The following is a 12,500-nucleotide window of genomic DNA, read 5'->3' on the forward strand; positions in this document are numbered from 1 at the left end:
GTCCCTCTCTGTCCTCTCAGTCTGGTGTAGACCAGTGTAACAGGTCCTCTCTGTCCTCTCAGTCTGGTGTAGTCTGTCCAGTGTAACAGGTCCTCTCTGTCCTCTCTGTCTGGTGTAGTCCAGTGTAACAGGTCCTCTCTGTCCTCTCAGTCTGGTGTAGTCTGTCCAGTGTAACAGGTCCTCTCTGTCCTCTCAGTCTGGTGTAGTCCAGTGTAACAGGTCCTCTCTGTCCTCTCAGTCTGGTGTAGTCCAGTGTAACAGGTCCTCTCTGTCCTCTCAGTCTGGTGTAGTCCAGTGTAACAGGTCCTCTCTGTCCTCTCAGTCTGGTGTAGTCTGTCCAGTGTAACAGGTCCTCTCTGTCCTCTCAGTCTGGTGTAGTCCAGTGTAACAGGTCCTCTCTGTCCTCTCAGTCTGGTGTAGACCAGTGTAACAGGTCCACTCTGTCCTCTCAGTCTGGTGTAGTCCAGTGTAACAGGTCCTCTCTGTCCTCTCAGTCTGGTGTAGACCAGTGTAACAGGTCCTCTCTGTCCTCTCAGTCTGGTGTAGTCCAGTGTAACAGGTCCTCTTTGTCCTCTCAGTCTGGTGTAGTCCAGTGTAACAGGTCCTCTCTGTCCTCTCAGTCTGGTGTAGTCCAGTGTAACAGGTCCTCTCTGTCCTCTCAGTCTGGTGTAGTCCAGTGTAACAGGTCCTCTCTGTCCTCTCAGTCTGGTGTAGTCCAGTGTAACAGGTCCTCTCTGTCCTCTCAGTCTGGTGTAGTCTGTCCAGTGTAACAGGTCCTCTCTGTCCTCTCAGTCTGGTGTAGTCTGTCCAGTGTAACAGGTCCTCTCTGTCCTCTCAGTCTGGTGTAGTCCAGTGTAACAGGTCCTCTCTGTCCTCTCAGTCTGGTGTAGTCCAGTGTAACAGGTCCTCTCTGTCCTCTCAGTCTGGTGTAGTCCAGTGTAACAGGTCCTCTCTGTCCTCTCAGTCTGGTGTAGTCTGTCCAGTGTAACAGGTCCTCTCTGTCCTCTCAGTCTGGTGTAGTCTGTCCAGTGTAACAGGTCCTCTCTGTCCTCTCTGTCTGGTGTAGTCCAGTGTAACAGGTCCTCTCTGTCCTCTCAGTCTGGTGTAGTCTGTCCAGTGTAACAGGTCCTCTCTGTCCTCTCAGTCTGGTGTAGTCCAGTGTAACAGGTCCTCTCTGTCCTCTCAGTCTGGTGTAGTCTGTCCAGTGTAACCGGTCCTCTCTGTCCTCTCAGTCTGGTGTAGACCAGTGTAACAGGTCCTCTCTGTCCTCTCAGTCTGGTGTAGTCCAGTGTAACAGGTCCTCTCTGTCCTCTCAGTCTGGTGTAGACCAGTGTAACAGGTCCTCTCTGTCCTCTCAGTCTGGTGTAGTCTGTCCAGTGTAACAGGTCCTCTCTGTCCTCTCTGTCTGGTGTAGTCCAGTGTAACAGGTCCTCTCTGTCCTCTCAGTCTGGTGTAGTCTGTCCAGTGTAACAGGTCCTCTCTGTCCTCTCAGTCTGGTGTAGTCCAGTGTAACAGGTCCTCTCTGTCCTCTCAGTCTGGTGTAGTCCAGTGTAACAGGTCCTCTCTGTCCTCTCAGTCTGGTGTAGTCCAGTGTAACAGGTCCTCTCTGTCCTCTCAGTCTGGTGTAGTCCAGTGTAACAGGTCCTCTCTGTCCTCTCAGTCTGGTGTAGTCTGTCCAGTGTAACAGGTCCTCTCTGTCCTCTCAGTCTGGTGTAGTCCAGTGTAACAGGTCCTCTCTGTCCTCTCAGTCTGGTGTAGACCAGTGTAACAGGTCCACTCTGTCCTCTCAGTCTGGTGTAGTCCAGTGTAACAGGTCCTCTCTGTCCTCTCAGTCTGGTGTAGACCAGTGTAACAGGTCCTCTCTGTCCTCTCAGTCTGGTGTAGTCCAGTGTAACAGGTCCTCTTTGTCCTCTCAGTCTGGTGTAGTCCAGTGTAACAGGTCCTCTCTGTCCTCTCAGTCTGGTGTAGTCCAGTGTAACAGGTCCTCTCTGTCCTCTCAGTCTGGTGTAGTCCAGTGTAACAGGTCCTCTCTGTCCTCTCAGTCTGGTGTAGTCCAGTGTAACAGGTCCTCTCTGTCCTCTCAGTCTGGTGTAGTCTGTCCAGTGTAACAGGTCCTCTCTGTCCTCTCAGTCTGGTGTAGTCCAGTGTAACAGGTCCTCTCTGTCCTCTCAGTCTGGTGTAGTCCAGTGTAACAGGTCCTCTCTGTCCTCTCAGTCTGGTGTAGTCTGTCCAGTGTAACAGGTCCTCTCTGTCCTCTCAGTCTGGTGTAGTCTGTCCAGTGTAACAGGTCCTCTCTGTCCTCTCAGTCTGGTGTAGTCCAGTGTAACAGGTCCTCTCTGTCCTCTCAGTCTGGTGTAGTCCAGTTTAACAGGTCCTCTCTGTCCTCTCAGTCTGGTGTAGTCCAGTGTAACAGGTCCTCTCTGTCCTCTCAGTCTGGTGTCCTCCGTCCAGGCCCTGATGGCGTCCTCGGCCGGATGGATCATCGCCTCGTCCTGCAGGGACATCGTGGAGGACAGGTGAGCTCTTCCTTCTCCTTTTCTTTCACCTTCTGTAGTTTCTGTTTCCTCTTACAGGCTTCATCCTGCCATACTCTCTTTTTAGCGTGTTTATCGACGCCGTTTGGCCTCCGTTGACTTACATTACCTTGTGATTGTATACGGCGCTCAAAATGTGTCCAGATAACACGCCATATTAAGAAAGTGGGCGTGTATGTTTGTGCAGAGTGATGATGTCATGTTGATCCTGCATAGAGGATTTTTTGGCAATCTCAAGGTAATGTAAGTCAATGGAGGCCAAACGGCGTTGATAATCACGCTAAAAAGAGAGTATGGCTTAACTTTAAGCGTTAGTTTCCTGAGGCCTTTGAGGAGTTGCAGTGGGGTTTATATAGACCTTAGTGGTCCCCTAATACTGTATCTGAAGTCTCTTTTATATAGACCTTAGTGGTCCCCTAATACTGTATCTGAAGTCTCTTTTATATAGACCTTAGTGGTCCCCTAATACTGTATCTGAAGTCTCTTTTATATAGACCTTAGTGGTCCCCTAATACTGTATCTGAAGTCTCTTTTATATAGACCTTAGTGGTCCCCTAATACTGTATCTGTAGTCTCTTTTATATAGACCTTAGTGGTCCCCTAATACTGTATCTGTAGTCTCTTTTATATAGACCTTAGTGGTCCTCTAATACTGTATCTGTAGTCTCTTTTATATAGACCTTAGTGGTCCCCTAATACTGTATCTGAAGTCTCTTTATATAGACCTTAGTGGTCCCCTAATACTGTATCTGAAGTCTCTTTTATATAGACCTTAGTGGTCCTCTAATACTGTATCTGAAGTCTCTTTTATATAGACCTTAGTGGTCCCCTAATACTGTATCTGAAGTCTCTTTTATATAGACCTTAGTGGTCCCCTAATACTGTATCTGAAGTCTCTTTTATATAGACCTTAGTGGTCCCCTAATACTGTATCTGAAGGGGGTCTGGCCTTGACCAACTGCCAAAAAACCAAACTCTGGCTGGACCAATCACATGGTGTATAGAGTGGGTGGGCGGGGCTTATGGTCTTCTGGGAGACTTGGAGTTCAGCTTTTCTTTGAGAAAAGAACAAAGAACGAAACTGAAGTCATTCTTAAAAAAGGAAGATGTGTTCAGAGTTTAAAGTTTAATCTACCAGCTAACTTTGCTCTGATTGGTTGGAGCGCTATCCTATTGGTGCAGAGGGAATTTGAAAGATAACCTTTTATCCCGCCCCTCAGATTGAGCCCTGACCAATGGGGAGTTCCCAAACCCAACACCTTGATGTGGAGCTGGCTGGTCAGGCTAGTTCCCCTCAGGTTCAACTGTAAGAACTGTCCTCTGACTTCTCATCAGGTCAACATTTTATGTGTCCAATACTTTGGTTTAAGACCAAAATGTTCTTATCATTTGTGTTAATTCTCTCTTGTAAATTTACCACTAAACCTCAGAGAATATCCAGGTGTCCAATTCTCTTAAATTTATGATTTTAATCTTGGAAATCTCCCGGAAATGTGGTTCATCATTCACGTTCTCAAGCGTATGAACAGTTATAACTTTCCTCTGACTTCTAATCATGTTAACATTTCAATGTGTCCAATACTTTGGTTCATGACCAGAAACCTGCAGACCTGCAGACCCTAATCCTTCATTAGCTGTTAGTAGCATTTAGCTTAAAGCAGCCCTGACCCCCCCAGAGCTTTAAAGCAGACATCCTGTTGTTGTTCAGCTCTGTGAGTGTGATTGTGATGCTGTTTTATGAATCGTCCAGCTGGACATTCAGTGTTGATTGTTAAAACAAACTGGAGCTACTGGTGTGTGTTGAGTCTGTAATCTGATTACCAATCTGAGCCGAGCTATTTCAGTCGCTAAGACGCTAACGCTAATCCTGCACGCTGAGGATGCTGGGAAACAAACGATGACCGGGGGGGGGTGTGTGTGTGTGTGTGTGTGTTGTGTATGTATGTTTGTCTGGCTGTATATGTGTGTGTGTGTGTGTGTGTGTGTGTGTGTGTGTGTGTGTGTGTGTGTGTGTGTGTGTGTGTCTGTGTGTGTGTGTGTGTGTGTGTGTGTGTCTGTGTGTGTGTGTGTGTCTGTGTGTGTGTGTGTGTGTGTGTGTCTCTGTGTGTGTGTCTGTGTGTGTGTGTGTCTCTGTGTGTGTGTGTGTGTGTGTGTGTGTGTGTGTGTCTCTGTGTGTGTGTGTGTGTGTGTGTGTGTGTGTGTGTCTGTGTGTGTGTGTGTGTGTGTGTGTGTGTGTGTGTGTGTGTGTGTGTGTGTGTGTGTGTGTGTGTATGTGTTGTCAGTAAATCCCAGGTTTCCTGTGTCAGCCTTCATTTCCCAGTCAAAGTGGAGACGATGTTCCTCATTTGTTAAAATGTAAATGTCCCCAGCGAGTGACCTCTGGGAGCGGCTGCACATTAAAACCTCCTCTTCAACATCTCAGTTTGTTAATCTCAAACACATCAACATCATCGGAGGAATCTGCAACATAAAACTAGAAAATTAAGATCAGCTGATAAAGCAGGACTCTAATAATCTAGTTTACTTCATCAGTGAATAATCAAACATACATGGGTCCATTTTAACACACTTTTGTTCAATCAAGCACCAGTCTACAGCATTGACATATATATATATATAATGGACCAATAGACCCCTTGTCTCTGGTCTGAGACCAGTGAAGGATATCAGAAGTCTGTTTCCCGGTGCTGGCTGAGTGTTACTGAGCAGCCTCCAACTGAGCTTGAAGACGTAGATGTGACGTGAGCAACGTGTCTGAAAGTGTGAAGTCTTCTGGTAGCTGTGAGAGAGAAATCTCAATCATTCCCAATCTCACAGAGACGGAGAGTGTAGGTATATGTAAGGAGATAACATAGACACAGGCTAATTACTGATCACTAACATGCTAGTTAACATTAGTAATTACTGATCACTAACATGCTAGTTAACATTAGTAATTACTGATCACTAGTAATTACTGATCACTAACATGCTAGTTAACATTAGTAATTACTGATCACTAACATGCTAGTTAACATTAGTAATTACTGATCACTAACATGATAGTTAACATTAGTAATTACTGATCACTAACATGATAGTTAACATTAGTAATTACTGATCACTAACATGCTAGTTAACATTAGTAATTACTGATCACTAACATGCTAGTTAACATTAGTAATTAAACCTAAACAGATAATGGAAGTCCAAACTGCCTGCGAGCTTCTCCTGTACTATACGGTAATTCCTCTACTGTGTGACAGTAAGTCTCGTGGTTATGACCCAATCGTTAGCCTATTGTTATAAAAGCGTCTGCTACGGAGTCATAACGTGAGCTACAAGGTAATGGAGCCTTTTATACATTGTCGTGTTTCTTTAGAAATAAACAACGGAGAAATAGAGTCTTTAAACGCTTCAGATGTAAAGTTATTCGCAGTCAAGTGACGTAAAAAAAAAATGGCGGTCAGTGTAATGCTAACAAGAGGTGATCGCTTTGTAGCAACAAAATGGCGCCATCGGAGGTTCGCGTCCTGAAGCGAAGCTTACCCCCCTTGGTCTACAGTCTATATATCCACAATGTTCCACTTCCTGGATTGCTCTCGTTCTGCCGTAAATTCCTCCAGATGTCCCTCATTTAGTCCGGATGTGCGTCCCCTTCCTCTGTCTCTGTGTCGGGGCTCTAACCTCCGGCTGATTTGTGAGGACTATGGTTAACTGCTCCTCAGATCTCTGCAGGGTAAATCCAGACAGCTAGCTAGACTATCTGTCCAATCGGAGTTTTCTGTTGCACGACTAAAACTACTTTTGAACGTACACATGTTCCACCAAAACCAGTTCCTTCCTGAGACTATTTAGCAGAGACACCGTGGCTCCGTCCGGAGCTTAGCCCCGCCCACGATGGTTGTGATTGGTTTAGAGAAATGTCAATAGTTTAGCGTCCGGAGCTTGCGAAACTTCAGCAAAAGTGCAAAACAGGTGAATAAATAAATATAAAAGAGCCCCTACGTGGCCGGGTAGCTCAGTTGGTAGAGCAGGCGCACATATAGAGAGGTTCACTCCTCGATGCAGCGGCCGCAGGTTTGACTCCAACCTGTGGCCCTTTGCTGCATGTCACCCCCCCTCGCCCCCCCTCTCTCCCATTTCAGGTTTTCATCTGTCTCCTATTGTCCTCGGGTCAAATTTGACCCATTTTCAAAACGTTTTTATACCAGAAATGTGGGTTTCTTAACATGGATGGTTCCATAAAATGCTAAGTAAGTAATATAAATTATCATTTCACTACTTTCATTGAATTTGGGTGTTTTATTCAATTTTATAGCATTTGGAGGAAAAAAATTATAAAAGAAGCGCAGCAAAAATCAACAAAAACATTGGGAATAGGGACAAAAACATTGGAAATAGGGACAGAAACATTGGGAATAGGGACAGAAACATTGGGAATATGGACAGAAACATTGGGAATAGGGACAGAAACATTGGGAATAGGGACAGAAACATTGGGAATAGGGACAGAAACATTGGGAATAGGGACAGAAACCTTGGGAATAGGGACAAAAACATTGGGAATAGGGACAACAACATTGGGAATAAGGACAGAAAAAATGGGAATAGGGACAAAAACATTGGGAATAGGGACAGAAAAATTGGGAATAGGGAAAAAAACATTGGGAATAGCCACAACAACATTGGGAATAGGGACAGAAACATTGGGAATAGGGACAGAAACATTGGGAATAGGGACAGAAACATTGGGAATAAGGACAACATTGGGAATAGGGACAACAACATTGGGAATAGGGACAGAAACATTGGGAATAGCCACAACAACATTGGGAATAGCCACAACAACATTGGGAATAGCCACAAAAACATTTTGAATAGCCACAAACACATTGGGAATAGCCACAACAACATTGGGAATAGCCAAAAACACATTGGGAATAGCCACAACAACATTGGGAATAGCCACAAAAACAGTGGGAATAGGGACAGAAACATTGGGAATAGCCACAAACACATTGGGAATAGGGACAGAAACATTGGGAATAGCCACAAACACATTGGGAATAGCCACAACAACATTGGGAATAGGGACAAACACATTGGGAATAGGGACAACAACATTAGGAAAATGGACAAAAGAAAAACATGTTTTAATTTTAAATTGTGACCCAGAGTTGCATGGTCGACAGGAAGACACCATGAGGGTTAAAAAGAGCCTCTAAAAGTCCCTAGACGACCTCCAGACCACACACACATACAACTAGTTCTCTTAAATGTTATTACTGTATATATTTTGTCTTAGAGCTAACCAAGCGTGGGTCACCTCTAACTGTATGCTGTACCGTATTAGCCCAGTAGAGCATATGTATGTTGTGTCTCTGTTTTAACCTTTACTGATGAATTGTCCTGTTTTTCTTTTCTTTCGTCCTGTTTTACTCTGTTATATATAGCAAATGTTACTACCGTATATCTTGTGTCCTTATTATTGTAATTTCTACCTGTCTAATGGACTACAGATGGAAATTAGCCTTTGGGCTACAATCTGGCACTTTTACCTGTACTGCTGTACATGTTCATCAAACGTGCATTGTCCTGAAATAATAAAATAAATAAAATAAAGATGTTTATTCAAAATAGCGTCTTTCTGTTTCTGACCTGCACTCTGACTCTCTTCCTGTTTCCCTGCTCAGTCACTGGCTGACCGACACCTACATCCTGTTCGCCACGCCGTACTTTGCCTACGACATCTACGCCATGTTCCTGTGCTACCGGCACAAGCTGCAGGTCAAAGGTCACGAGGAGGGGGGGGCTGCTGTGGCTGGGTACCTGCGCAGAGAGAAGCTCATGGTGCTGCATCACGTCTTCATGGTGGCCTTCTGCTTCCCTGCATCGCTGGTGACTATGCTGCTCTCTGATTGGTTCAAGTGTAGTCTACAACAACCATGGTTCAGGCTCTCTGATTGGCTGAAGTGTAGTCTACATCAACCATGGTTCAGGCTCTCTGATTGGTTCAAGTGTAGTCTACATCAACCATGGTTCAGGCTCTCTGATTGGTTCAAGTGTAGTCTACATCAACCATGGTTCAGGCTTTCTCATTGGTTCAAGTGTAGTCTACATCAACCATGGTTCAGGCTCTCTGATTGGCTGAAGTGTAGTCTACATCAACCATGTTTCAGGCTCTCTGATTGGTTCAAGTGTAGTCTACATCAACTAGACTATACTACACTATACTGTGTATAATTGTCATACCTGTCCATGGACTACAGGTACCTGTCCAGGGTCTGCAGGTACCTGTCCAGGGACTGCAGGTACCTGCCCAGGGACTAGAGGTACCTGCCCAGGGACTAGAGGTACCTGCCCAGGGACTACAGGTACCTGTCCAGGGACTGCAGGTACCTGTCCAGGGACTGCAGGTACCTGCCCAGGGACTACAGGTACCTGTCCAGGGACTGCAGGTACCTGTCCAGGGACTGCAGGTACCTGCCCAGGGACTAGAGGTACCTGCCCAGGGACTAGAGGTACCTGCCCAGGGACTAGAGGTACCTGCCCAGGGACTAGAGGTGGAAATTAGCAACTGTTGCTATAACCTGGCCCAAGACATCTCTTGTAGTACAAGTTGAATGTTTATTTGTGCATTGTCCCTGTTTCACATAAATCAATTTCCATTGTGTCAGCTGTGTGTGTGTGTGTGTGTGTGTGTGTGTGTGTGTGTGTGTGTGTGTGTGTGTGTGTGTGTGTGTGTGTGTGTGTGTGTTTCAGCTGTGGCGGCAGGGGAAAGGTGATTTCTTCCAGGGAGTTTTGTTTCTGGCGGAACTCAGCACACCGTGCGTCTGTCTGGCCAAAGTCCTGATCCAGGTAATCCCAAAGTCCCGATCCAGTTAACCCCAAAGTCCTGATCCAGGTAACCCCAAAGTCCTGATCCAGGTAATCCCAAAGTCCTGATCCAGGTAATCCCAAAGTCCTGATCCAGGTAACCCCAAAGTCCTGATCCAGGTAACCCCAAAGTCCTGATCCAGGTAACCCCAAACCCACAGAAATAAATGATGTATTTTTATCTCGAGATAACAAGCAAATTAAATTAAGTAAAAAGACCTTTTGTCTTTTGAGAAAAGGGCCAGTTCTGAGTTTATTTTCTCGTAATTTTGTGATTTTTTTTCTCATAAATTTACCACTTTAACCTCACTCACAGCATTAAAGATTATTATTAGTGCTGTCAAATGATTACAATATTTAATCGCGATTAATCGCATTAATGTCATAGTTAACTCGCAATTATCGCACATTTTTATCTATTCTAAATGTCCCTTGATTTCTTTTGGCCCATTATTATATTTCTTCTCATTTTAATGCTCTTATCAACATGGAAAAGTGGATTGGCTTGCTTTGTGCTTTTGTCGGCTTTGACGAGGGGGGGGGAGAATTGCCATCAGCTGTGTGCCCGGCCATCAGCTGGTGTGGGTGTTGTAGTTTTTCTAACGTAACTAGTTGTTGCAACAGCATGTGAAAAAACTACAAAGTTTGCACGGCCAAAAATAACGTTAATCTCACGATAAAAACATTGATGCCGTTAAATTGGGTTTGTGTTACCGCCGTTAATAACTCGTTTAACTGACAGCATTAATTATTTTCTCATTAAATTGGGATTTTTTTCTCATAAATTTGTGAGTTTTTTTCTCATAAATGTACCACTTTAATATCTGAGAATTTTTCTAGTAAATTTGTGATTTTTTTTCTAGTGATTTACAATTTCAGTCTTGGAAATTCTGAGATTTTTCTCAGAATATTAACCCCCTTCCTCGGCTCCGTATTGATTTATTTTTAACCTACCATTGCCCTAATCGTGTGGTACAAACATGTCCCTCCTCAGCCTCCGTACTCACCCTGAACTTCTCTCTGCAGTACAAGCAGCAGCACACTCTGCTGCACAAGGCCAACGGCGTCCTGATGCTGCTCACCTTCTTCAGCTGTCGCGTGTTACTCTTCCCGTACCTGTACTACGCCTACAGCAGGTAACTGCACTCAAGTACTTGGTTAATAAAGCTGATTCTGATGTGTACATGTAATATAAGTATAAATACATGAATATAATATAAGTAGAGCTGTCAAACTATTTTTATTTTTTAATCGCGATTAATCGCTGAATTTCTATAGTTAATCGCGATTAATCACATGTTTTATCGCATGATTAAAATTCTATTATTTTGCATTTCAATGCAATCCTACAACTGTTTTTAGGTCCATATTAACAATGGAAAGCAGTTCTTACCAGGGTATCTTGATTGGGAATCAAATTAATGCAAAGAAAGTGACTTTATGAACTTGACTTTAACATTTGTTTTGGTATATTATTTATTTACTGTAAACAAAAGAAAAATGCCCTAAATATAAGGGGTGGTTTATAACGTGAAGGTGTTAGGTTCTAACACGGTTTATGGTTTAAAAACGAAAATCTTTTCAGTTCATTTCACGTTCATTTGAATAGGGACAGATGCTAAGACATAAACATTTGTGCAACAAATCTCCGATGTACAGCATCACAGCATTTATAGCTACAGCTAATTTCCAACATTGCCATATTAAAATACAAAAGCACATAAACATACAAGGCACATCCATCTGTATTTACCTACTCCTCTTCGTCCCAGCAAAAAGGCGACAGAGCCTTTTCTGTTGCTGGCCCACAGCTGTGGAACCAACATCAGAAATACCCCTTTAATTGTGATATTCAAAGCCAGGCAGAAAGTTCACCTTTTTATATCGGCCTTCCCGGCATTTTAATTGTCTTATCCTGCTATGTTTGTAATTAAGTGTTTGTCTTTTGATGTCGTTTTAGCAGAGATCTTCAACAGGGGCTCCGGGACCCCTAGGGGGTCCTCAGAGTCATTGCAGGGGGGCATCCAAATTATTGTAAATTTTTGAGTCTTTTAAAAAAAAGATAATAATAATTTAAATGCCCTGACATATTATTAGCGAATATAAATTCCCAATGATGATGGCTTACTGGCCTATAGATAAGGTGGTCACTAAGAGATCAGCCCACAGATACAGTTAATCCTAGATTCACTGTGCCACATGTGTAACATTAAAATTTGATTCACAAAATCATATCTTCGTTTTAAGGCTGTAACATCCATGTGTACCCCCACCATGAGGCAGCTGTGGCTCAATCAGAAGGTTGGTGGTTCGAACCAGGGCCGATTCTAGGATCAGACCTTTAGGGGGCTCAGCTCCTAATGAGAATGTGACACAGATACAGTGTTGATACCCCCTAAAAAGGTGTCTAAAATCCCCAGTGGTTCAAACCCTTGCCCTGCAGTCCTATGTTAAAGTGTCCCACGGTGTTTCTGAGCCCCTAAAACAGACACATGTGGAAACACTGCTGCCTGGTTGATATGGACACAGATTAGTTTTGCTACAGGAGCAAAAACTCCTGTGTGGACAGAGATGGTTTTAGTTTAAAAATGAAAAGGTAGCAGTGTAGATGGAGCCTAAAAGCACTGATCAGAAATCAGCATGAATGTCTCTGTTAACCCTTTTCCACCAACAAGAACCAGGTTCTGGTTCAGAGCTAGAGCTAGTGCCGGTTTGGAGTTGGTTCGACTGACGAGACCCCAAAGAACCGGTTTGCTTTCCCCCAGGCTAAAGAGCCAGGTCTTACGTTACTGTATACGTCTCATCTTTCCCAGCAACGTTAGCGCGCCGGTGCCAAACACAACCACACCATCAACAATGGCGGACGTTGCTTTGCTAGTGATGTTCGTGGCTTTGCAGACCGACATTGGTGTCCAAACTCGACTGATCCAACGTGTTGCCTCGGCTCGCCGTTATAGTGCCAGAAAGCAGCTCGTTTCCTCCTCTGACTAGCGATGATTTGGTGCTATACTTAAGAACCACTTTTACTGGTTCGGAGCTGGTGCTTTGGTAGTCCAAAAACAAAGAACCGATTTAAAACTATAGGCTCTGGCTCCAAACCAGCACCAG

General features: G+C 44.2%; 1 protein-coding gene across 1 annotated transcript in view; it reads left to right on the forward strand.

The window, feature by feature from the left end:
* The window catches only part of LOC114569257 (protein FAM57B-like), a 17,548-nt gene that overhangs the window by 3,408 nt on the left and 1,640 nt on the right, over nt 1-12,500 (forward strand). The window contains exons 2-5 of the mRNA XM_028599072.1: nt 2,433-2,516; nt 8,210-8,414; nt 9,279-9,374; nt 10,419-10,528. Coding sequence (XP_028454873.1) covers nt 2,433-2,516; nt 8,210-8,414; nt 9,279-9,374; nt 10,419-10,528 — 495 coding nt within the window. The remainder of the gene's footprint in view (nt 1-2,432; nt 2,517-8,209; nt 8,415-9,278; nt 9,375-10,418; nt 10,529-12,500) is intronic.

The sequence above is a fragment of the Perca flavescens genome, chromosome 15 (genome assembly GCF_004354835.1).
Source record: "Perca flavescens isolate YP-PL-M2 chromosome 15, PFLA_1.0, whole genome shotgun sequence".
In the NCBI taxonomy this organism is placed as follows: domain Eukaryota; kingdom Metazoa; phylum Chordata; class Actinopteri; order Perciformes; family Percidae; genus Perca; species Perca flavescens.